This window comes from Condylura cristata, unplaced genomic scaffold, assembly GCF_000260355.1.
Source record: "Condylura cristata isolate star-nosed mole 26May11 unplaced genomic scaffold, ConCri1.0 scaffold00001, whole genome shotgun sequence".
Taxonomy (NCBI): Eukaryota; Metazoa; Chordata; class Mammalia; order Eulipotyphla; family Talpidae; genus Condylura; species Condylura cristata.
This window is the reverse complement of record NW_004567102.1, coordinates 49,015,638-49,042,294: the sequence shown is the minus strand read 5'-3', so window position 1 is coordinate 49,042,294 and position 26,657 is coordinate 49,015,638. Positions and strand designations below refer to the sequence as shown.

Here is a 26,657-nt window from a genome sequence, read left to right as displayed (position 1 = left end):
GGATTCACCCAGAGACAGAGTGGGGAGCAGAACAGGCAGATCAACGAAGTACACTGCTGAGGGGAGCAGCGGGCGGGTCAGGAGAAGTCTGCCACGCCATCAGACTCCTGCTGCAGTGGCTGCAGTAGCTTCATAGTGCTGCGTTTTAACCCCTTGCACCACCAAGTAGGGCTCTCAATTAGTTTTCCATGGAGCAAGCAGTAATGTGGAGTACACTCCTGTTATTATGTAAGTTTTACTGTCATTCCTCCCTAGAACTTTCTTCATCTTGCAAAACTGAAACTCTACCAATAAAAAACTCCACTCCCCCATTCCCTGCTAACTACCATTCTGCTTTCTGTGTCTGTATATTTAACAGCTAGGCGCTTTGCATAAACATCAGTGTGTGGCACTTATCCTTTTGTGCCTGGTTGTTTCATGCAGCACAGTATCCTCAGGGTTTGTCCGTGTTCTAGCATAGATCAGAATGTCCTTCCTCTCTAAAGCCAAGTATATATTGCATGTATATGTCACATTTTGTTTATCCTCTCATCTGTCAATAGACACGTGCGTGTTTCTACGGTCTTGTGAATAATACCCACTGGGTGCAGCCAACTTTTTAAAAAAACAGTAGAGATATATATGCACTTAACCCATTCATGCCTGTTGCAAATAAAAAGTAGATTTAAATAGCTGAGGTGGTCCTTCTACCACTCCTTCAGTAGCTATTTACTTCACAAAATTTGTCTAATATAAGCTGTGCCACAACCTTGAGAATAAATGGATCATTCCATTGCTTCGACAAAATGAAATATCTGTTAGGGTAATTAACATGCAAGCTCACGGCTTGAACTCCCTCTTGGATGTGTAACTTCATAACCCATTAACTCCACAGCTTGTAACTCTACCGCCCTGGTCAGAAGGAAAGCGGTCATACATTAGCGGCAGCCGCGGATGTTTAAAGAGTGGCTGTAGGTGGAGGGGTGCAGATGTCCAGCCCAGAAGTAATAAATGAAAATGAAATGTTAAGAAAAAAATAAAGGGACCTAAAAGTGAGTCCTGAGGAAAACTATACTGGACCAGGGAGTGAGTGAAATGTGCATAGGGAGCCTACGAAAACCAGTGGGGTCAGAAACACAAACTGCTGGAAACGTCCAGTAACTATATTCCAACCCTTGGGTCATCTTGTTAGATAGTGGTCACCCCTCCATTTACCAGGGTTGGTGACACGGGGCTGGCTGTCCCCATCCTTTCGAAGCCACTCTGGGATCTTCTGGTCCAAGAGGACTTGCTTGCTGTGGAGGCCACTCTGTCGCTTTTAAACATGAGTACCGTAGTTCTGCAGATACGATGCCTTCAGAGGCCGTAGGCATGAATTAGTGGCTCAGTTTCGGGTCATAAAAATCTAGACCATAAAAAAGCAATCTTGATGTGGGAACTTCTTGTGCTTGTTAAAAAAGTCTGCTAAAACCTAGGGGAGTCCGAGGAGCTGGTGTGCCTTTGAGAGGCTGCTCCAGAAGCATCCATGACCTGTGTGGACAGGTGAGCTTGCAAGCCTGTCGCTGAGAATGACACCAGCACTGTCCTAACACCTGGGTGTCAGCAGCCCACACCTCAGAGAAAGGCACAGTCCGTTCAACCTGAGCTCCACATGCGTTGCTCCTTCAGGAGCTTTTATTTTTCAAGACTTGTCATTAGGATCCTCATTTTGAGCCTAGTATTCTGTTAACACATTTAACAGGGTCTCTGAGTGGAAGGTAGGGAAGTGGGATGTACTGTGGCAGTAATCAGGACATTTTTCTCTGTGTGCCCTTGGGCAGTGTCTCCTTGTCCTTCATGTCCTCCAGTGCGTCTTCAGATGGAGGATTTATGAAAGCCTCTCATAGACATCCAGGCAGGTTTCCCAAGTGAGAACACAGTGGCTGGATGCCAAACAGGCAGGCAGGGAGTGATGGCCGGGTGGGGTGGCTGAGTGTGGATGTGCGGGTGTCTCTGGCCAGCTGCCTTCCCCCCTGGGCTTTGGCTGCTGTACAGCAAGTTCTCTGAGGACTGACTGCCCTGTGTATCCCAGATGCTGTCTCCTGGTGACTCCTCAGGTAGCTGCTCTGCCTCCCTTTACAGACAGGTCTTTCTTGCATCCCACAGTCTATAAGTTACTGTCAGGAGGAGCGTTGGTTTTCCCACGGTTGCCTGTGTCTGACATCCTCCACAGAAGAACTTCCTTCCACCCAGCAGAACCTGTGACTTTCTGGATACTTTGGGTATTAGAACTGTTACTAAGGGTCCAAGGCTGTCCAAAACCAAATGTCAAGCTCTCCAATTCACAAGTGTGATATTTCTTTTTTTCTGGATTATTTATTTCTCTGACAGAGATTTGGATATGAATAGTCCGTGCAGCTTTGTTTGTGATAGCCCCAGGGTGTTAATAATCCAGTAACAAGTATATGAGCGAACAAACTGGTGCATTGCTGTGATGGAATACTGCTCAGCGGTACAAAGAAATGAGCTACTGGTATACGGAACAACAGTGACGCCTCTCAAAATAATTATGCTCAGTGGAAGAAGACAGAAATGAATGTATAGTGTCGGGCTCCATTTATATCATGAAAATGCAAAGTAGGCTATCATGCAGGCTAGTCTAACTCACTCAGTGGTTGCCTGGGGATGCGAAAGGAGGGTCTGTGAAAGGGCAGGAGGAAACGGGGTGATCTGGTGGAACATCCACTTCCTACTGGTGGAACCCTTCTGAACCCTTCTGAGCAGTAACCAGATCTCCCCGACTTCCCCCTGGTTATTCATGCTGCTGTAGTTCTCCAGTGACCCTGCAGGGAGGAGGGGTTGGAGAAGGAGAACAGGATTTTTGCTCATCCAGAGGTGTTTATTGATCTCTTTGGGCTGAGAACAGTCAAGACATGTCTGGGTACCAGCTCCCTTTTGGCATCTTTTCTCGTGAGATCCCCTCAATTCTGGGAACCTCTGTACTTCATCGTTCCCTGATGTGGGTCATAAACACTCTGGCCAACCTTCAGTATTGTCCCGGGAGCTTCTGCTCCCGTCAGGATTCCCTTGGGATTCTGGTTTCTCTGCTGCTCTGCCTTCATCCCTGCTGTAAATAGACGCACCTTTCAGGTTGACTGGAGGCCAGTTGCCTTCCTCAGACTCTAGGCCGACAGAATCACTCCTTGGTTCTCCCTCGAATTGTACACTGCTGCCTTCTCTCTGGCCACCTTCCTGCCCTTGGCTCCCCAGGCTACTGGGACCACCGGAGCCACGCTCCTGCCATTGGAAAGAGCATGAAATAGCTGGCGTTTGGCTTGGAAGGGCAGTGAGACTCACAGCGAGTCAGCTGCTCTTTAACATAGACCATGAGGCTTCAGTTAAGGGCAGGACTGTGGGAGGTCAGAAAGTGTCAGGTTTTAGAAGGTTGTACTGCATCCAAAAAAATATTTTAAAGTGATTTGTAAAGCATCAAAACTACACACACCAAAAGAAAGCAAACATTTGAAGTACTTCCCCCAGCAGAGGGTGCTGTAGGATGTAGATTCTGAAAATATATCAAGTTCCTTTAGAAAGGGTTGAGAAAATGCCCAGTCTCTGATTATCTAACCCTGTCTTACATTGAGAACCTACTTAATTATTGGGGCAAAGTTCTTTTTTTTTTAACACAGTTAATCCTAATCTTTTTATTTGTCACTTATTTCCAGTTGCTGTTCTGATACACTCACTTGTAATTTCTAGTAATTAGGATATGTGTGTGCACATTTATATATGTTACACATACAGCAACATGGAGAATCTTGCCTGATGCCCTCACCGTGGTTCTCCGTGAATGTCCTCACTCTGCCCCTGACGATTCATTAACAAGCGCACGCATGAACAAATTGTGGTGCATTCCTATGATGGAATACTGCTCGTGCCTAAACACCCTCCTGGTCTTGCCTTCCAGAGCACACATTGGGTGTTTTGACTTGAGCAGTAACTGACCAGCATCCTATTTCTGGGCAACAGAGGTCATTAGTCCCTTCCCTTGGCTCCCCTCCATGTGAGAGCCAGGCAATAAGCAGGAGCCGAGAGGCCCTTATGGAAGGTGTTTGTCATAGTAGCCTATTCTATGTAAGAATTTTTAAAAAATAGTTATTTATGCATACAGAACTGGGGTACAGGCCGGAGGTGCAGAGGCGGCGAGAGGATTCAACAGAGACAGAGTGGGGAGCAGAACAAGGCAGATCATCGAAGTACACTGCTGAGGGGAGCAGCGAGCAGGTCAGGAGAGGTCTGCTGCGCCATGTGGGTCACCTCCAGGACTGGGGATGGAACTTGCACTGAAGTGGCTGCGGCCAGCTTGCAGTGCTGCATCCTAGCCCATTGTGCCACCAGGGAGGACCACGTGTAAGAATTTTTAAGTTATAAAAAGAAGTTTGGGGTCTCAGGACAGTTGGCCAGGTTTGGCATGTTTCTCACATTGAAGATACCTTTTTCTACTTTAAATTCAGTGATTGAGCCTGAGGCTGCCAGTATGTGTTCTTAGTAACCCCCTCATTCTTTTGGCTGTGTCAGGGAGCCCTCACTTCCACTGCTCCCGGACACTGACCCCTTCTGTTCATCCTAGCAGCCATCAGTGGTTGTCCTTGTCTCTACCCGGGTGGATTCCTGAGTGGACTGTGTGTGCCTGAGACTCACAGTGTTCTCTTTCCTGAGCACAGCATGACGTGATAGTGTCCTTCATGCTGGTAGGTAGTGTGCAAAATCCCAGCTGCGAGCCGCAGAAGGCAGAAACGTAGGAAGCCAAACTACAAATTGAATGTGAGTAAATCTGGAAGCTCAGCTCTTTTCTGCACATAAAGCAGCTCCTAACTGGACAGAGCTGGGTAGTGTAGTGGTGTTGGATTTGCTCGTCCATCACTTCATCTCACCTGATCTTTCTTACTGCTCAGTAAGTGAGCAAAGAAAACAAATGATAGATTCTTGGCAGAGAAACAACCGGTATAAGAAACATGAGTGGCTTTATCATGTCAAGACCACATTGTATATTTTACTTTGAATCGTTTTTTCTTTTCCTAGAATTTCCTGTTTTCCCTGTTTTTGGCAGATTGTGCAACATTGTGCAAATCAACCTGATTGTTCAGGTTGATTTCCTTTTCCCCCCTTTGCTGTAACATCTCCCGTTTAAGGAAAGCTGGGTAATCCCACTCCCTGTTGGAAACATTGATGTCAGTGCGAGCCACTTGTGTTCCATACATTCCACTGCTGATGCGGTCTCCTGTTTTAGTACAAATCCAGAGTGAGTCCCGTAAATGAAGAGCCATCATTGGAGGTGATTACTGTGACATTCAAAGTTTTCCTAGAAAATTTTAAATTAAATTTTAGAAACATACTTAACATTATAATGAAAAGAAACTGTTAAGAAAGGAATTCAAGAGTCTCTGAAATAAAATTGATAGTCTTCTGCTCTCAGAAGAACATGATTAACTCTCAAAGCTATTAAAATCCACTTTTATTTGCATTGTTAATTTCCCAGACCATTTTAAAGCTCACTTTTTTTTAGTATACTTTTTTATACACGCGGTTCTTTTATCATCATGTATAAAAAAGATACTTTGGGAAAGTACGTGTATATTCAAATTATGAAAAGCTCTACCCTGTTGTTGGATTCTATATGGAAAAAATTACAGATATTAAAGAAATCTCATGCTCATGAAGACTTGGTTATTAACACAAGACCATGTAATACGGAGTTCAGTGACTGGCATAAAATACGAGTTTTTCTTTGAAAACATGGTGTGTTTTATAAAAGTCCAAATTTTATCCATGTCTTTATAAACATTGGTTATTTTGTGTGCTGTCATTTGAAAGACAACGTTGTAGACAGCTAAATGATTGAGAGTTTAAAACAGTAAGTGATCTTCTGTTAACATGAGATGCATAAAGCAAAGCTGGCTTACTCAGGTCAGCTGGAAGTCCAGCTGTTCTTATTATATGGCACTGAAATTAAAAATGGCCAAATTCATCAACTTAAAGTTTTACAATGCCAATAATAACAACATAGGTTTACTGTTGAAGGTAAAATTTAAAGAGTCCATTCTCAGAGAAACTGCTTTTTTGATTTTATGTATATATATATATTTATATATATATATATCTTATACATGTTTTATATGTGTATATTTTATATACATTCTTCATCGTTTTGTATCTTTTTCATCTCCATTGTCATCCCCATGGACTTCCCACCACCACTTCACCCCTGTGCCATCACCAGAGTCCATGTGCTCTTCCAGGAGGAAACTGCTGTTTTTCACATATTAGTTCTACTTCATGTTTATTAATACAGATTCTTAGTTTTTAAATCTCAGGTGAACCACTGGTTGAGCTGGTGGCCTTGTGAACAGGGAGCGGCCTGACATGCCCCGGTCTGAATGCGTCACTGTTACAGCTCCGTAAGACAGTCACTGACGGTTCACAAAACATGCCGATTGGGCAAGAGCCCTGCGAGCGCTCTCGTTCTGATGCTCTGAATTCTGTCATTTGATGTGTTGGGCTTGTCGAGGCCATTTTCCCGAAAATGCTAAGTTGTACAGATTATGTGTTGATGGAACCCACCTATGTGAAACTGATAGGATTCAGGTAGTAGAGAAAGTACCCCTCTCTCAAGGGTTTCCTTGATATTACTGTCTCAGTGTAGCTTAACACTCCATTTGCACCATGAAAATTTCTTAGTGAATTAATGTCTTTAATGAAAGTTTAACGTCTGTACGTTTGATAAATGAGTATGGAAACTGTTACCAGACACCCATCAAAAGAGGAAAACAACACTTAAACCAAGTCCTCCTGTTAGCAGAAACTGTGGCGAGGTGAGAGAGCACACAGGTTAAAAGGGATATACTTCTTCTTGCCCCATTTTCTGAATCCCTCAGGGATTTTTGGAGACTAGACTTGAGGGAGGTTGGGGGTTTGGCTGGCTGGTTCATACCCCTAACCTGACTTGCTAAGTGAGCACCTTACGCCTAGATAGGTAATCTGGTTCTCCATCAGCTGACCATTGTTTCATGTCTGGTGGATACAGACCCCACGGAGGGAGGGGGGCACTGTTCCCTGGGCTGCCCAGGAGACAGTGGGAGAACTCAGCCACTGTGGGATGCACTGGTCTACACGCTGTGTGTTTATGGGTGTCTGTGTTGTAATAGGTCAGGTTTGCTGGGAAGTAGGCGGTGGACATTGGGTGCTGGGGAGGGATGGTGTCAGAGGGAGAAGCTGACTGTGATGTAGGCACAGAGGCCAGTCTTCTGAGTGCACTCTAGCCAGGTTAGGGCTTTAGCAGTTTCCTGACCGGAGGACAAGAGATCTGGGCCTTTTATGCCTGTAGCAATCAATCAGTGCATGTGGGATGAACCCAAAAGAATGTGTGTGACCTTAGGAGAGGGGCCCTCGTCATCTTGAGGATCAGGCCAGGAAGCTGTCTGCTCCCAAAACGTTGGGGGGCTGAGTGCTGCAGCAGATGACAGCATCCACTACACTGCTATCCAGTGAGATGAACACTTAAGAACAAATACATTTAGCCTAGGTGTATGTTGGTCTTAGCTCTCTGAACCAGATGCCTGTGCCAGCATAGAAGTTATAAGAACAGAAAAATTCAAGTATCAATTTTTAGAGGCATTCTACCTTTTCAAGAGTCAGGGAAGAATCAGCCTTCTCAGACCTCACTCTTTTCAGCTCTCCTCCATGTTAGATGCTCTGCTCTGCACTTCTTGGTACTCATCACTGTTAATATCCTACAACACTGTTTTTGTCTCTCCCACCTGCATGTGAGGTGAGCTTTTGAGTCCCTGCCCTATTGATTGCATGTACTAGAACCTAGTACAGTCTCTCTCAATACTGGTTGAGTTGGAAGCCTCAGCTCTGACTCCCTCAAATAGCAGACAGCTATCCTTGATGGCACATGTCTAAAATTGTCTTTGGCTAAGGAGATAAAAATTTGGCACCTTGAATCTTCTGTTAAAACCAGCCACTGGCCCTCCCTGGTGGCGCAGCGGGTTAAAGCACAGCACTGAGAATCTAAGACAGCTTCCGCATGAGTTCGACTCCCGCCTGCCCCGGAGGTGACCACATGGCGCGGCAGACCTCTCCTGACCCGCCCACTGCTCCCCTCAGCAGTGTACTTTGTCGATCTGCCTGTTCTGCTCCCCACTCTGTCTCTGGTGAAGCCTCTCACCCTCCGCATCTCTGGCCTGTACCCAGTTCTGTATGCATAAATAAATAAATCTTTAAAAAAAAAACAAAAAACCAGCCACCATGGTGACAGTAGCCATGTGACCTGATCTACCTTGTTGGGCTTTGTTTTTTATCTAGCAAAGTTCATCTGGTTATGGATGATAAGTTAAGTTCCAGTAGAGTCTCAAATGTTATCCAGCCCATCTATCTGTAGAATCTTACAACTTCTGTACATCTTTTTTTTTTCCTCTTTCCAAATATTTTTATCAGTATACTGTCTTCTGCCTTAACATTTTCTAATGATATTGAATTAGTACTCTAAATGTACTTTAACAAATGACTTCACAGAATTAGATTGCCAAAGTCACTTGTATCTAATGGAAAATATGTGAAAAAGAAAATCTGCCTGAGAGTAAGAACAGTAAAGCGTTTGGCTTTTACCTCTGTTGGTTTAGGTTGAAGTACAATTTGATTTAATACCAGTAAATATATTATTTCATTTACAGTAATTTGTTCTTGCTAATATTTATGAAAGGGTATTTCTAATTTATATAGTTGGGGGCAACAGTGACTTACCAGTGTTTTTGAAATTTGTGACCTTGAGCATTTGAAAATTCAAAATTGTTTCCAGGTTAGCAAATTTGTTTGGTGACTATGGAAAATCTCTGGTTGTGATAGAGTTACAATGAAAAAGATGAGTTTAATTGGCATCCCAACAGCGGTGCATCTTGGGACTTCTGCCTTAGATTAAATATAAACTGCTACAACTGTTTGCTCCAGCCAGAAATGCTGAGAAAAACTCATTAGATGTGCTTGAAACAGTTGTCATTGAAGGTTTACTGTGATTCTTACAATGAGTTTTACTGCTTTATCTTTTCTGTTGGCTGAATCAGTACCATTGAATAAACCAGCATTTATGATTGATGTAGCATGACCTTAAGCACTAAGCTATAAAGATGTACATAAAGGACAAGAGAGCAAAAATATGAAATAGTATTAATGACACTGCTTTCTGTTAGAGTTAATGAAATAATAATTGAGAGGTTGCTGATGATATTCTCTTAGAGGACAACTTGAAAATAGGTGGAATTAAATTCTAGACATTGCTTTATTAGCTATACATATGATAAGCTTGAGGGAAATGTATAAAAGGATAGAAGTAGAATTTTATTAACAAAGAACAAAGAGGACAGAAAGAAAGAAGCAAGGTGAACCGACTATTCCAAATTAAGAACATGGAAGCCAGTATATCAGCAGTAACAGTGAGCGAAAATAGAAGACAGATTCTTAAATTGCATTTTGAAAACTAAATTAAGTCATGTTCAGTATCAAGATCCCCTTTAAAGATAAAGAGAGGTCACTGGGAATTACATTGAGTATGAGAATGGACAAAAAACCTAATGTAAGTCAGAAATGAATGTGTGGTTTCTTCAAAACTGTTTGACCATCTTTGAAGAGCCTAATAAGGAACTAGAGAAAGATGAATAAATGTACCTGATTCATTCGCTTTTATATGTAGATTGCAACAAAACCTCAAATAGCAAAATAGACTGCTTTAATACTCAAAAGTGACACCAAGAAGGAGCAGCCAAATTAACCGAAATTTGTAGAATCTTTTCTGAAACTGTATTATACTTGGATTCCTACTTCTATTTTACAAGTGTAAATTACCTCTGTGCTTTGACATAATCTTTTTTTCCAAGAAATCGGTGTTTAACTTACTATAACCTCCATGGTGTTGCCAGTTGTTTAAAAACGCTCGACGTTTTAGCCCTGCATAGCTGGTCTCCTGAAACAACTGCGGCTAGAAAGTGAGTGGGCATTTGTAGTGAGCTGCAGTCTGACTCCTCCACATCTGCAAGTTGGCCACTGCCAGTGGGTACAACCCTAAGTATTCCACACTGGGCTCTTGTTTAAGTAGCCTGCAGCCAACCCCAGGGCGCCCCACTGCCGTGTCAGGGTGTGTGAGCCAGTGCAGCACAGCACAGGGCGCGTTAAGCTGGGCAGTTTGACCTCTACGCCAAAGAACAGCAGCTCAGGTATCCGTCAAAGCATTATTGGATAGGAAGTGAAAGCAATAAAAATAGCCTCGTGTGTAATGAGACAGGTGGAAGTACATCGAAATTATGTTTTTTTATTAAACACAGCATTGTATTTTTAATTAGTTCTATTTTAACTACGTTTTAAGTATACATGAGATATACCCTGTGAAATGTAAATATCCAATATGAAATCTAAAACAGGTTTTAAAAAGCAAAGGCATAATGGCAGATTTTTTTCTGTGATAAACAGCTGGGAAAGGACAGAAGAGAAAAGGCAGCTGTGTGCAGACCTCCGTCAGGACCGCTTACTGTGAGAGCCGAGTGCTTCTGCTTAGTGGTCGGTCTTACCTGGCATAGAGAGGAAGAAGTTCACAGAGCATTACTGTCTCTCTGAAGTAAAGGTCCAAAAATTAGAACTCAGGAAAACTGTAGTCAGGGACATTTGCAGGCAGATGTGTGTGTGTGTGTGTGTGTGTGTGTGTGTGTGTGTGTGTGTGTGTGTGTGTGTGTGTTCTAAATTAGTAAGAATTAGTAAAATGGGACAAACACATTCATTTTAGGTTTACTTTGTTCTCTCTAACAAGGTTTTCTTAAACCTATCTTTTAGTCATCTCGATCCCAGTATGTCAGAAAAATGCCTGTGCATGTCTTTTATGGTACTAAACAGGAAAGTCTTAGCAAAAACAGTGTCAATAAAAATCTACTGCAGCAAACAAATTATGGTTTTGAGTTGCCAAAACTTATACATCCTTTCCAACTATATTTTTTTCATTCTGTGCCATTTTTAAAAATTGTAATTTTTTTTTTTTTTATTGAGGTAGCTGGGTTACAACACTGTATATGGTTTTGGGGAATAGGTTCACACCTCTGCAGATGAACTCAGTATAATTTTTAAAAACCAGTACTGATTATGTAATTGTATTTCATTTGCTTTAATTGCTATTTTAAATGTTATTTTAAATGTAGCCCATGAACACCCTTCAAGGTAGGAATATTACTATTCAAAATGACAGCTTGCATATATTTTCAGTTAATGAATAGACTTTCCGTAGACTGAATCATAACACTATACTGATACTTTCTGCTTAAAAAATTCATTGTTAAAATATGGTTGAGTGAAATAAGTCATTATTGATGTTCTATCTTTTTGTCTGATAACTTTTCCTATCCAGGCACAAATTTGGAGTAAATATACTGACTTTTAAGGTTTTTCCTTCATTTCTTTACTTAATCGCTGTGCTCTTCTAAACAACTATTCTGATGGGCCCTCTGCACTGTTTTTGTTTCCTCCACAGTTGTCAGACGATGGCCGCTATGTCTTGTTATCCATAAGGGAGGGGTGTGACCCAGTAAACCGACTCTGGTACTGTGACCTGCAGCAGGAACCCAATGGCATCACTGGTAAGTTTTCCCAAATACAGACCATTGTTCCAGGAAGCTCCATTACAAAGCCATTATTTCACTCTTTCAGTTGGTTTCCTAAGACTAATTAACTGCATCATCTCGTTTATAATTTTTTCTTCTTCTTGGCAATACTCTATAAAATAAAAAAGAAAAAGTTGAATGAAATGCCTTTAGCATTTCATGTATAGACTGAGGTTAATGTGAGGATGCATATATCCTGGGAGCACTGCAGGTAGAGTGATAAGGAGAAACATTGTCTGCGAAGCATTTTGTATGTCCAGATGTGATGGTGCGAACTGTCAATGGCTAAAGATATCAGACCATTGAGAATTTACCAAGTTACTAGGTGACAGCCGGGTTTTGCTTCCTGAAGCTTGTGTATATCATGATCGGGAACAAAGAACCAGACAGCTACCGATTCTGGAGATGATTCATTTTAAAGGTGGTTTTCTTCGAATGTCTGTATCATACCAGTATCATAATTAATTAAAGTTTGCCAGCTGATGTAAAGTCAGACAGAATAACGTTCAGAGATATGCTTGATACCCAGATAAGGAGCCCTAGACCAAATAGACCATGCTCTGATTCATGTGAAATAAAAACATTTCAGAGGTGGTTGACACAGTTTTTCAAGCTATACAATATTAACTGCATTTCTGATTATGAATTAGAGTATCTCATTATTGGTTTCCTATCTATATTAAACTGTGACAAGCAAATATACTGTAGTGTTAAGTAAATATCCAGTTATTAAAGCAACTTTGTTTTGTTTAAAAAATAGCATCTGCCTATTTTGATCTCAAAAAAAAAAAAAAAACGCATCAACCACATCAGTTCTCACAAAGCATCACCCACAAATTATTCACTGGTGTTGCAAGTCTAGTTCTGCATAGAACAAAGCACATTTCTTAAGATCAAATATGGAAGAAGCCCTGATAATGTTCTTCCTTCAGAGAATGCTGCTTTGACTCCCAACTATTATTTCATTGTATCTTTAGCTACTAGGTGGGCTTGTTACTGAAAGATACAAGTTTCAATTAAAAAAAATACACACACATTTCTTGATTTGCTCTACAGGCAGAGAAGAAAATTTCATCCAAATAGTCATACACAGAACTTCTGTGGCTGTTTCACTTTAGCAGTGCTTTGAATGGAACTCACAAGTGCTTGAAGTAGTGGGGGAAACCGTTTTCTTCCTGATCTTTTTTTCCCACCTGTACTTTTTATACACCCCTTCCTCCAATGTATTATTGTAGCTTTAATGAGGAATTAGAGAAGGGGATGTGTAACCCATAGGTGGGGATTTTGAAAGGAAGCCAATGCAGGGACACACCCTTGAAAAACAAAATTCTAGATAGTACAAGCCATACGTGAACTTGAACAACAAAAAGGGAAGCTCTTAAGAAGCCCTAAAAGGAATGATGCTTTCCAGTTGGAAGAACTGATTTAAAAAATAAGCCATGTCCTGGCCTGCTTTCCCAACTTGATCTTTCCTTGAGTTACGTGGCCCTTATCTTCCCTCCTCTGACTGGTTTTGTGCAGCCGAAGTGGAGAGATCAGTACAGAGCAAGCATGCAGTAAATACAGTAGATTTCCAAATTGTTCTCTTTGTTTCTTCCAGAGGCTCTTTAAGAGCATGTGTTGTGAACTGAGCAAAGTTCCAGCTGTGTGCTTGATTAGGACTATGCATAAAACTATAAATTTGAGACTCGGTCAGAGCTATATAAGGAGTGTATTTTGGGTTTGGGAGATAGAGACTGTTTGTGACTGTAACTGTTAAATTTTACCCAGAGAAGCATAGCCAGCAGGAGGTATATGTTAAGAAATTTAATGTAAGGTATTGGCTGACCTGACCTGACCTGACCTGACCTGGTGGGGGGCTGGCTAGGTAAAGCTGGCATCAGTGGGGTGACTAACACTGCTGTGCACAGGTGGAATTTCTTATCCTGTTAAGCCTCGGTTCCCCACCAGGGCTTTCCTGCTGTCGGAATCAGGCCCACCTAGAGTCTCTAAAATAATCTCCTTTACTAAGCCAACTTAGGGTCTTTAAACTCATCTGCAAAGTACCTTCACAGTAACACCTGGGTTAGTGTTTGATTGATTAACCAGGGATATTAACACAACTAAACTGACATGTCAACAAGACCCTCACAGTGAGCTCATGGGAAACCACACAGGGAGGGAAAAAAAACAAGTCTTATGATTCTAACCTAATTTCACTTTTTAAAAAGGTTTCCTAACTGAACAGTAGTTGGAATACATTGAAACATTTTTAGACTAGTATTTAATATCCTGTAGGGGAAAAAAGCAGACTTTGGCATGAGCAATGGAATAGTCACATTTGGAGCAGTCGATCTGCATATTGACAGGACCTAGTGTCACAGGCCCTTACTGATAGCTGCTAGATTCTGGATACAGCACCGGGCCTGGCACTGTCTTTAAATTACTGCTTTATTAGCATTAAATGTGGCTGTGTAAACCCAAGTAGTTATTCTTAAATGGCAGGCGCAGGGCAGAAATGGCAGGAAGCCTGTGAGAGTGGCAGTGGTTGGCTGGTCTAAAAGGGTGAAGTGTCACCAAGTGACTCTTGGAAAATTATTTTCTCCTAATATTTCATGATGGCATATAGGGATATAGTATCTACTGCATAAGGATCTGTGAAGACTAATGAAAATACATACAAAAGGTTTAAAAGGGCTCCTGACATGTAACATCTCAGGCGTTCCTTAGTTTGTTTCTTGACCAGAAGATGAATATTCGGAATCTTCTTGCTATGGCTTTAGGTAGCATAGTAAAGTTGAATGTGGATGCCCCAAGAAAACATTTCAGTTGCAAAGCTACTCCAGACACACATCTTGGTATTGATTTGTATTTCTCAAAACCCTATTTATAATCAGAAGAATCTTTTCATGAAGAAAACAAATAGCAGTGCCTCTTGTGGGAGGCTGAAGGAAATTGTTTCATTTCTCAGGTTGATAATTGATATTGCAAGATTTATATGTCTAGGGTCCTTTTCTTGATTTTTCTTATGGCTATCCCACTTTATTTTCCTTAGCAACTAAGAGAACAATTAACATTTAAGTTGAATGCTGTGTGTGCTGGTTAACTTATATATTAGATGAGTTAGACCTGAATAGCTTACAACTGAAAACTAAAGCCAGTGTTATGAAATCTTTAATTTTGTATTGCTGAAATGTATACCCCTTTTGATAATCTAAAGCCTTTCTGCTGTGATTTTTAGTCTTTTTATCTTGAGGCAGGGGAGTTAGATTTTTCATATACACTGATTGTTTATTATGTAATTACTAAATTATTTGTCTCAAAAACTAAATGATTTCACATACTTTTTTTTTTCTTTTAAAGATTTTATTTATGCATGTAGAACTGGGTACAGGCCAGAGGTGCAGGGGCGGTGAGAGGACTCACCAGAGACAGAGCAGGGAGCAGAACAGGCTGGCTGATGAAGTACACTGCTGAGGGGAGCAGCGGGCGGGTCAGGAGAGGTCTGCCGCACCATGTGGGTCACCTCCGGGGCAGGCGGGGATCGAACGCATGCTGAAATGGCTTAAGCTTCTTAGTGCTGTGCTTTAACCCGCTGCACCACCAGGGAGGGCCACTCACATAGACTTTTATTTTCAAATATTCTGTCATCTTTATCTCCCATGGAAACCTTTTTGTACCTATGCATTTTGAAGTGCAAAACATAAAACGTGACCCATGGTAACTTAATGTCATAGGAAAAGACAACACGTAAAACAAATCTATACAAACAGTGGATGGTCCAGTGTACATTTAGTCATGTACATTTGTCATGTCAATCGTAAGTTCTCTCTGGCTTGCTGCTCGCCCTCCTCCAGTTATCCTTTGCCTCTTTGTAGAGAACTGGTTTCTACCACGTTCATTGTCAGTCTTTTCACTTAAGAGTAATGTGAATGTGACATGGCACGCTGGGCTGCAGTCGGGCCCGTGGCTGCAGCTGCTCTCCTCACTCCCCTCCTGGAAATGGCACCAGCCTGTCAACAGGGCCACAGTTGTTTGTATGACATCCACATGATCACCACCACCACTCATACCCCCTCCAACGAGTCCTGAAGCTCCTTCTCTAAAGACATCTTCCTCGTCTCTCTCGTCTTGCTTTTGAGGGGAAAGAAATCTCTACCCCAGATTTAATCTTGCTCCCTCCTGTGCTGGCTATTACCTTTCCCTGGTTGCCTTTTCTCCCTTTAACAAGAGCAGATGTGAGGACGTAGGAGTTGCACAGTATCGGGGCCTTTCCATCTTGCTCCCCCCGGGGGGGGGGGGTGGTCCCCAGCACCTAGAACAATGCCTAACTGGTCTCATTGATCAAATTTTAGTCAGCTCCCCAGGACCCTCTTCTCAACTAGATCTCAGCCCCAGTACTCGGCGCCCACGCCCACACGGCTCTGTAGCCCAGCTACTAAGTGAGTTTAAAGCAAAACCCCTCCCCTCTTGACATTTCATCTTCTTATTTGATCACATCCCCACCCACCAGGTCATATCTGATTACCTGGTGCTGTCTTCACCAAGGATTCTGTAAGGTCAGTGTAGCACCATGCCTTGATGTCTCTTGGTCATTATCCATCCATTCCGGAATGAGAGTCCCCTTATTCTGTCCCTGGGCTATACAGTCCCAGCTCTCTTTACTGTATTTGAATTTCAGTCGATCTCTCTGTCTCTTAACAAGATGTTTTTGACAACTGCAGTTAGTCTTGAATACAGCCTTGTTTACCTTTTTAATGAGTGTCAGAAGTTTTTAACAGCTAGGCAGCTTCTCTTGATGTGGCTTCACCAGCCCCATAAGACTCAGGTGACCTTGCTTGATGCGTCATCCTCCATCGGTAACTGATCATTTTTGATCTTTATGCCTTTGACTCTGTTATAATCACAGTTTAGTCCTTTATTAAATCCTGACAGTGATAAATAGGCACATCATTTTTCTGGCCCTATATGTTGTACAAGCAGATTTCTTCTTTTTTTCTGTCCCCTGTTGAAATTGAATATGAAGAGGTATCAAGGTATCACAAAGCACAGCAGGCTGGCATGACATTTTATTAGTTCTGCAGTAGAGAAGACAGCTGAGTCTTAACACTTGTGATTTTTTTTTTTTTACACTTGTGATTTTAATGTGATTCACGCCTGCAGATTAGTGGAAATTAATCCTGTACCTCACAAGAAAATGATTTGTGTCTGGGTTTTCATAGTTGTATTTTCTGTACATTTCTCAATCACGTCGACTTTTTCTTTTGAACTATACTGGGAAACTTTGTTTCCTAAGTTTGTTATAAATAATCTTCTTGTGAATATAAATAAAGTAGCTTCAGAAAAACTAAATTTAAAATAAACTTTCACATATTTTCCAAATTATAGTTAAAAATCAGAACTTGGATGTCTGTCAAATATTTGGACTCTTAAAATTTTGGTGAAAATTTGTACTGCAAAAATACAAAGAATGGTTTTCAATATAGTACTTCCTTATATATTTTACTTAATGTGATGCATTTATCAATGTTTTCCTTTGGAAAGCAGTGGAGGCTACTAACTTTTTTTTTTTTTAAGATTCATTTATTTATGCATGCGGAACTGGGGTACAGGCCAGAGGTGCAGGGGCAGTGAGAGGATTCACCAGAGACAGAGTGGGAGGCAGAACAGGCAGATCGACGAAGTACACTGCTGAGGGGAGCAGCGGGTGGGTTAGGAAAGGTCTGCCACGCCATGTGGTCACCTCCGGGACATGAAGGGATCGAACTCATGCTGAAGTGGCTTTAGCTTCTTAGTGCTGTGCTTTAACCCATTGCAACACCGGGGAGGGCCCGAAACTACTAACTTTTAAAATTCATATTTGGCTACTTTCATCTAGACATCATGAACAAACAGGTGAGCAACAGGAAGCAAATGTTATACTAGTTAAGGAGCAGGTGAAGTTGGATGCTGCACTCTGTTGGGCATCAGAGGGGTAACAGCCCATCACTCCTCCCTCCACAGCCCCTGGACAGCAGCCGTGGCACGGTCAGCTCGGCTCCACGAGTGTCAGGGGCGTTATGACCCACACGAGCCTCGCCTCAAATTTCCAACTTTTCTGCAGTTTGAAAACTCAAGTTCCCTAGCACTCCTCTCTCTTTACTTGCTCATCTTTTCTATTCTACTTTCTTTCTGTCCTTCCCTTTTCTCCTTGGTCAGATGCTTTTGTTCTTCTTCTATAGAACAATCAGCAGCAAAAGAGGCACAGATGGCCTATTCTCAAAAGGGAGTATGTTTTCAATTATATCTGAGATTTTTAAAATATGATCCATTGGAAGCAGCTTTTAGGTAAGGAGAACTATGTGTGTGTAATGCTTGTTGCTTGTGACTTAACACCATTCTGCTTCACTGTAGCCATCCTTAAATCAGGTCTAACAGGGTCTTTGCTCGTGTTGTAGAATTTATCAAGGATTTGGAGGGAAAGATGGAGGATGCTGATATCATTGGTTTTTGTAAGGAAATATCAGCCTATTCTGTATCTCACCCAGATTTCTACTAACCTGTCTCTGGTTTTCCTTTCTTGGTGGACATTTGACCATTTTAGATTGATGAAATTTTCAGGGCTCAGCATGTATTCGTTTTAATGCTTTCATGTCATTTAAGAAAACTGACTTTATCCTACATGAGGAATTAATATACAGCACATGCTAACATTAATGATAAAAGGAAGGTCATTATTCATCCAACACACAAATTGTTCAAGCATCCATCTCTGACTGATGCATGGCAGGTGACCTCTAATTTCTAGGGAGCTGAGTTAGTTTTGACTCCCTACTGGTCTGGGCATCTTTGGGGGTGGAGTGGAAGGGAGATAAACATTCAGCAAACTCTAATGAATGAGTTGTCCAAAGTTTAGCAAAGTCATCTAAAAGTCAGAAGCCACATCACAAGGGAGGAAGAGTCTTCTGTGAGAGACAGGGCATAAGTAGAAGCATGTGTTTGTTGAAGGGTAGGGGTGCAAAACAGAATTGGACCCCCAAAAGACAGTGTAGGAGTAAGAAAAAAACCTGCTTTATTTTGAGGCAAAATAAGAAGTACTAGTAATTGGTGATTTTATTAATTTTAACATTAGTGCATATGACTTTTTCTAGAATAGTGACTGTTGAAAAAGGTGGGAAATAGATTTTAGAAGTTGACTCTTCATTTATTTAGTTTTCCTGTATATCCTCTTCCATACTCATATACTCTGAGAGAAGATACATACAGTTCACAACTTACTACTTTTCAGCTTTGTGGTGGTGCAGAAGCATTCAGTACAAAGCATACTTGAAATTTTGATCTTTTCCCTGACCAGTAATGTTCAGTGTGTCTTCCCGTCTCAATGCTGCATATGCCACATCTCAATGCTGCATATGCCACAAACCACAGTTGTTGTCTGCCCCATGACCGCCCGGTAAACTGCCAGTGTTGTAGAGGCTGTTCCTCGCTTTCAGTACAGTGGTCAGTAAATTACATGAACTATGTGGCACATGTGTAGGCATGATGGTAGATGATTCTGTCCCCCCCATAGGCCACAGTATATGTTCTGGGCTCGATGAGGATAGATGAGGCTAAGCTATGATGTTCAGTAGGTTAGATTTGTGAAATTCACTTGTGACTTAGCACATTTTCAACTCAGGACAGGTTTATTAGTACATAAATGAAGGGAAACTACATTTCATTTGGTCTGTTCAACAGTGTAGTAAGGACATGTATTTTTATCGCCAGGAGGCTGAAGCTAGTGGGACCAGTTAGCTTTCTGAAAGCCATTTAAAGATCAGACCCAGACCAGTTGAATCCCAAGCCCCCACTCTAGCCATCAGGGTGTGGCTGAGGCAGAAGGAAGGTGTCTGGCTGAGAAAACACCCCGCGCCTCAGAGCGTGACCCAGCTTTCCACTTGTTATCATGGCGAATGCAGGTTCTCAGTGTTTTGTAAAGCATGAAAGCGCTTTTCACCTCCTTTTGTTAACTTAAAACACTCTTAGTGAAACTATTAATACCATTGATTTAAAAAAAAAAAAAAGCTCTTGGGAAAACATATAAGATGACTTATTTTGCTTTTGATATTCACTCAATAAGCAAGTTGGTCCCTCACCAAGAAGCAGGTTTATGTAATGTTAGTATCAATATGGAGATGTTTGGGAGCTGAACTCTTTTGGCTTGAGACTGAATAATGTTCTTGCCAGACAAAGGACCCCGGAAATGGTGTGCAAAAGAAAGATGGTTAGGAAGATGCTCCATGTCTCTTGGCAAAGTATTTTTTCTGTTTTCCATTTAAATCAATAGTGTTGTATCTCATAAACAGCAGATTTAAGTGAGCACCCCTCTGCAGTGAACTACCATTTTTTTTCTGATTTATTTATGACAAAGCCCTTGAGAAGCACAGGTTTCAGAGAACAAAGTTCAACATGAGCTATTTAAAAGTACTACCCTGTGAGAGTATATACTTTGAGTAGTTTGGCAAAATTTGCAGCTGAATTTGTAGAAATCTGGAGCTCCATTCCTAAATTAGAATGAATCTATGAGCTGTAGTAGGTATTTGTGACTAAATGTAATGCTTGCAGAATTTGGTAGCAGATAATGACCAAAACCTACTTGTTTTAGTGTCCATTGAAGCCTGCTTATTTATTTTTGTCAGTTGTTTACATGTCTATATGTACGGAAGTACTGAGGAACGTTCTGCTGTGTTTTGTCTCTGACAGCTACCGCAGCGACTTTTTTGCAGGGTGAATGATTATAATAAATATCACTGCAATGACTGCAAGACCTTTTCAGGCATAAACCATAAGATGGTTACTCTGAGAAATAAAGGTTTCACATCAGGAAATGGTTTACTGTCAGGGGAACATTTAAGGATCCTGACATTTTGCTGAACCAAGCTCCTGTATCTACAAATGTCATAGTCCAGAAAAGTGTATTTCATCCTTATTATAAACTAATATGCCTTTCTGAATTCTGAAAATTTTGCATTGCCAATTAATTTTTGGCTTAAATTTTCATTCTTCTAAAGAGAAGTAGTGCTTTTTTTTTTCTTTTGAAGTGTCACGCTTTTGTAAACTAAGATGTAGTTACCATTGAATGGATCATCTGTTTTTTAACTTAGCAGTATATATCACTGTAAAAAAAAATTGTAACTTTGATGCAGAGCTTAATCTTTTATAAAAACTACATCATGACTTTTCCAACAACCTTTAGGAGGGAGGGGATATTGTTCAGTGTTAGAGTAACAGAAGTTTGTTCTCATTCTGTTATCAAAAATGTATTGACTGCTCTTAGATGCTTATTCTCCCAATTTAGCTTTAAAATGATGTTATCAAAAAAAGATGTTATCAAATTCATCAGTGTCTCATTTGAACTTTTATTAGAATTGTATTAAATTTATAATTACCTCTGGGGTAATTATACTGTCTCCCCATTTAGGGATTTGGTATGTATCTCGTGTTATGTGCGTTGGGATGGTGGTGATGGTTTTACATTCCTTAGAAAAAGTTTTAGAGCTTTTTTCCACATTTCGTGTTCAGTGCTTTCCTAAATATTTTATTAATTTTGCTCCTAATTGTAAGTGAGGTACCCTATACCCCAAACTTCCTAACTGGTTATTACTAACATGTGGGAGAGTTACAGATTTTTTTTTAACTGCTGATTAACAATTTTTATTCCAGTTGTTTATTTTAAAATAGGTTTTGTAGTATGACTATTAGTAGTCACTTTAAAATAATTTTCACATTTACCTGTTCCTGGTTTACAATTCAGAAAATGAGGCTAAGCAGGGATCAGGAGATTATTCAAGGTTACACACCTAGCTAGTGGCAGAGCTGGAGTTTTAATCTAGTTATGTTGGACTGGAAAAATGCTCTCTCCCAGGGGATTATATTTTCCCTGATAAACTTAATTCAATAACAGATTATGTAATAATCAGGAACAAATTATGCTATAGAGATGAAAGAGACAATGAATTTTAAATTGCCTGACAAGATTCTAGGAATACAAATGAACTATCCAGATGAGTGCATCAGTTTGACTGTGAAAATTGAAAGTGAGCAATCATTAGAGAATGGCTTAGATCTGGCACTGATTACCTTCCAGTGGTTTGGAACTTGCATATAAAGCTTTTGAGAATGTTCTCTGAACATTGATTGATTCCTGTGAAGCAAATGTCTTCGGTGCTTTTTTTTTTTTTTTTTTTTTTTTTTTTTTTTTGCTTTCATATATAGATAGATATAGATATAAAGTGGTTTCCAGTGAGTTGTTGTTTAAAGGATGATGGGCAACTGAAGATTTCTTTCTAGAGCATTTTACACTAGTTCTTAGGGCTAACAGACTGGAAAGTGTCTTCCCTGTATTGAATAACGACTTTATTTTGTACCTATGTAGTACTTGCCACACTATTTAGGTTCTGTGTATTAAGGAATGCATTAAAACATATAAATAATAAACCGGGGAGGAGTACTGTGAAGGTTAGCTGGGTGCTGACTAGTTGTGTGAGCCAGTTAGATTGAGAGTGAGCCAGGCAGAGGAAGACAGCCTGGGACAGGCGTGTGAAGTGTGTCTGCGAGAACCTAACACCAGCCAGTGTCGCTGCAGGGTGGGGGTGAGTGAACGTCCAGGCAGGCTGAGGCTGGCTAAGGGAGTGAGAACTGTGACGTGCAGGACGGTGGTATCCGTGGAAAGGAACTTGGATGTTCCTAATGTGTATTGGGGAAGTTTCTAAGAAGCTGCCCACATGGGCCAGTTCAGAGTATAAAGACTTTGTGGTGGCCGCTGTACTGACCAGATCAAGGGGAGCAGTGGGGGAGCCAAGCAGGAAGCCAAAGCTTCTGGCCTCAGCACTCAGACTTTTTCAGGCTGCCTCTGGCTGTTGTGGGGGCCGGCCCAGGGGTGTTTAGCAGCCTCCCTGCCCCCTCTTGATGGAGTTGTACAACTGCAACCTCTTCTCACCTGCCAGATGTCTGCAGCTACTTACTTAAAGTCAGGGCTAGGGGTGAATTTTTCTCAGGTGAGTGTCACTCCCACAGGCCAGGAGGGCCTGCGGGAGTTTGGAATGCCGCGATGGCATCGAGATGTAGAGAGGGGTGCTCGCTTGGAGATGTGCTCAGGTGGAGGAGGACTCGCAGGTAGGGCGGGCTTGAGAGGGGAGTTCCTTCACGCTGCTGCCTCGCCAGGTTTTCCCAGAAAAGTAGTTTCTCCCCATGTCTTAAAAACCTTAAAATTCACCTACCCTTGACTTTGCTCACTTTTTTGCCTTAGACCTTGCCAATACTGTGTTTGCTTTGTGTTTAAGACACACCCTCACGCACCTGCACACACCTCATGCCACCTTAAACACCAACAGGTGACAGGTGCTTACTCTCTCCCCAGGCATCCTGAAGTGGGTAAAGCTGATAGACAATTTTGAGGGAGAGTACGACTACGTGACCAACGAGGGGACAGTGTTCACATTCAAGACAAATCGTCACTCGCCCAACTATCGCCTGATCAACATCGACTTCACGGAGCCTGCGGAGAGCAAGTGGAAAGTGCTTGTTCCCGAGCACGAGAAGGATGTTCTAGGTAAGACTTGTGAGCTGGAATGCCAAGCTTGTGTGTCAGCTGAGAAAGGCCCCGGGTTGACACAGCTGTCACTCACATGGTGACTGGTGACCCTTTCCAAGGAAGGAGCCCACCCCCAGCCATTGAGAGTGCAGTGATGGAGCAGCATGACTTGTGCTCTCATGGCCTCAACGTCCTCATAAAAAATGGCAAAGGTGTATCTAGACTTTCAAAGGTATTCACTGCATCTTGTTTTAATCAGTTTTTTTTTTAAGATGTATTTATTTATGCATATAGAACTGGGGTACAGGCCAGATATGCAGGAGTGGTAAGAGGATGCACCAGAGACAGAGTGGGGAGCAGAACAGGCAGATTGACTGAAGCAGGCTGAGGGAAGCAGCAGGCAGGACAGGCGAGGTCTGCCAGGCCATGTGGTCACCTCCAGGGCTGGGGATTGAACTCGTGATGAGGCAGCTACTGCTCTCTTTGTAGTGCTATGCTTTAACCCATTGCACCACGAGGGAGGGCCCTAAATCAGTTGTTTTTATGACAGTAATCATTACATTTAGTTTTTAAACCATTTAGGTGCAGGATTCCTAGCTTTTAGCTTTTGAAAAACCTTTATTGGCATTACACCTTTTGTGGCTCTTCGAATGAATTTGCAGCCCTTATGAGCAAAGAGAATACACTATTGTCAGATTTAATTGAAATCCACTGCCATTGCTCTTGTGTGCATTCAGCCACATTAACATCTTCAGCTCGCTTCCTTCCATGTCTGTTGTGCTTCAGAGAGCCTTTATTCTCCCTTTTATTCACTTTCTCTGAACTTTTTCTAAAATGGCATTTATTTTACAAGTCATTTATTTCCTGAAAGCTGGATTTGATGAGACCAAGACTCACTAATGTTGCTGCAGTGTTTTACATGAAAGAGAGCTGAGTACCTTCAGTAACCAGTTTCCTTGGGAGATGAACTTCTGTTGCTGGGCTGAAATGGGACAAAACATTTAAGATCTATCATTAGGAAAATAATTCCTTTTGAGACTTGTAAAGTGGCCCTGTCCCAGCTAAAGCAGTCCTTACATGTATGTTAAGTGAACTAAAGCACAGATGCTGGGACAGACGACTTCCACATTCACATCTGGGAAAGGTGGGCCTCTTTCTCCCCTGGCTCACGGAGGTGCGCTCTCTGCCGGCACATTAACCTGGCCATGCCTAGGGTGAGTGGGCTGCCGGCTGACTCCTGCTCACTCTCAGGGCTGCTTCTGGTGGCCCTCCTGTCCGACCTTGTTTCTGCAGGCCCCTGAGCCTCGAGAAAGCACTGCTCTGAGTATTTACTTGAGATTCTCCTCAGCCCCTGCACCACTCACCAACTTCTAGAACCTGTCGGCAGTGTTTTGGACAGGGCCCAAGACCCCATGTCTGTTTTTTCCTGCAAACCCCACATCTGCAGCCTTGATTCAGCAGCCTATCCTGGGCGCTTCCCCTGAAGCACATAGGCAGCTCTTCTCCTGACTTCCAGATGTTAATTTACTGTCTCTAAGCTTCTCAGGTTTGCATTAGACACCTGTGCTCAGGCTGGTGGGTTTTACAGGATAATGGGCTCTTTCCAAGGCAATCTCTTCATCTGTTCACTCAAAATCTTCCATTCACTGTGATCCTCATTTCTGTTTGAGTGAGACACCCACAAGTCATGGAAAGGTGTTTCCTTAACATCTCTGTGCAAGGAGTCTGTTTCTCACGGACATGGGAGCCTGATGGCTTCTCTCCAAACTGAAGCAGGACTGCTCCGCCTTCCTTTGCACACCTTAAGAGTGAAAATAGCGTTGAGTGAGCCCTCCCTACATGCCCATGAATTGAGCTCATCTGTCGAAATCTCCCTGTAGGGTGCCCTGGGTATCTTCCAGGTGTCAGAAAGGTTACACAGGGACTCACATAGGGAGTCATCAAAGATGTAATATTTTCCAAGGTATTTAAAAGTCATTTCTGCCTTTTAAAAGTCACAGTGTTTTACCATCTGATCTCACTTGTAGATCTAATGAAATGCAAATCAACGCTCAGAGAGTTGAGGGGTGATATATTTTTATAACCTTCCCTCTGAAAGATTACAAGTTCTTTAGACCACAGAAGGGAAACCTTCACTATTCGGTGGAACTCATCAATTCAGAGAGAAGCACAGTTGAATTCGTTCTATATCATTAGAACAGAATGCTCTATTGAGAATAATAACTACCGATGAATCATAAAGTACAGCTACAAAGTCAGCTTTTATTTAACAACAGGCTGCAAATCACCTTGTCCTTTTCTTTTTCACTTCTGTTTTATAATTCTGATGTACTCATAGTTAACACAGATTGATTATTCTTTGACAGGCATGATTGACTTTGGTCTTTCCCCATATTTTCTTTAAACCATTGAGGCCCTATGAGCTATATTGCTGAACTGAGGCATAATTTTAAAAATTATTTTGGGGAGACTGAGCAAATAACTTCAATGTAAGGTTTCTTTATTTTAGATCCTCACTTGAGGAACTCCATTAACCAGCATTAGTGGAAAAAAGTTTTTCACTGCTTTTCCAATCTCCATTGATTTTCTCCTCCCCTTGCTTTTCCAGAGTGGGTAGCCTGCGTCAGGTCCAACTTTCTTGTGTTATGCTACCTCCACGATGTGAAGAACACGCTGCAGCTGCACGACCTGGCCACCGGTGCTCTCCTCAAGGCCTTCCCGCTCGAGGTCGGCAGCATTGTGGGCTACAGCGGTCAGAAGAAGGACACAGAAATCTTCTATCAGTTTACATCCTTTTTATCTCCAGGTGAGTCTTTGCGCTATTCTAGCTCAACGTAAAAATCAGGCAGCCCCACCCACTCTTGCAGAAAGAGTGATTTGTGATTGAACATCACATGTGCCCTATTACAGACAGCATTACTTAATGAGGATGAAATAGCTAAGATGCACGTTAAAACAAAAGGAAATGTGAACACCTACCACTTTGTTCATTCACCTTATATTCCACATCTCTTCTGGGGACAGAAGCAGCTCTTGTGTAAGTGGATTACAAAATTAGTATGAACAAATACAGCCTTAAGATTGAATTTTTGGTCTGTATATACCAAGCCACACACAGTGCCTATTAACTAAAAGGATGAAATAAAAATCTGTAGTCACAACTGACATTAAAAAAGCCTGTTTTCTAGAATAAACAATTCATTCTGCTGTTGGTAAACGAAATTAAAGCATAATTGGAAAAGTGTAGCCTTACATCATATAGTAAAACCTTGTTATTTGGTTCTAGTTAAAAAATCCTTATAAACAGTGATTTTACATTTCACAGTGTGGGTTCATTTTCCCCAAAGTAAACATAGTTCCCATTTTAATTTCTTTTAAGTTGGTCACGCTCATTTTGCTTTGCTTTGTTTTTTCCTCCTTCTGCACTCGACTGCACTGTTCTTGTGATAGCTGAAACCATACACATACTCTGA

The 26,657-nt window shown here is 41.7% G+C and overlaps 1 protein-coding gene across 1 annotated transcript in view; it reads left to right on the top strand.

Moving 5' to 3' along the window:
* The window catches only part of PREP (prolyl endopeptidase), an 89,638-nt gene that overhangs the window by 28,253 nt on the left and 34,728 nt on the right, over nt 1–26,657 (top strand). Inside the window, exons 7-9 of the mRNA XM_004673735.2 lie at nt 11,525–11,630; nt 23,011–23,202; nt 25,793–25,990. Coding sequence (XP_004673792.1) covers nt 11,525–11,630; nt 23,011–23,202; nt 25,793–25,990 — 496 coding nt within the window. The remainder of the gene's footprint in view (nt 1–11,524; nt 11,631–23,010; nt 23,203–25,792; nt 25,991–26,657) is intronic.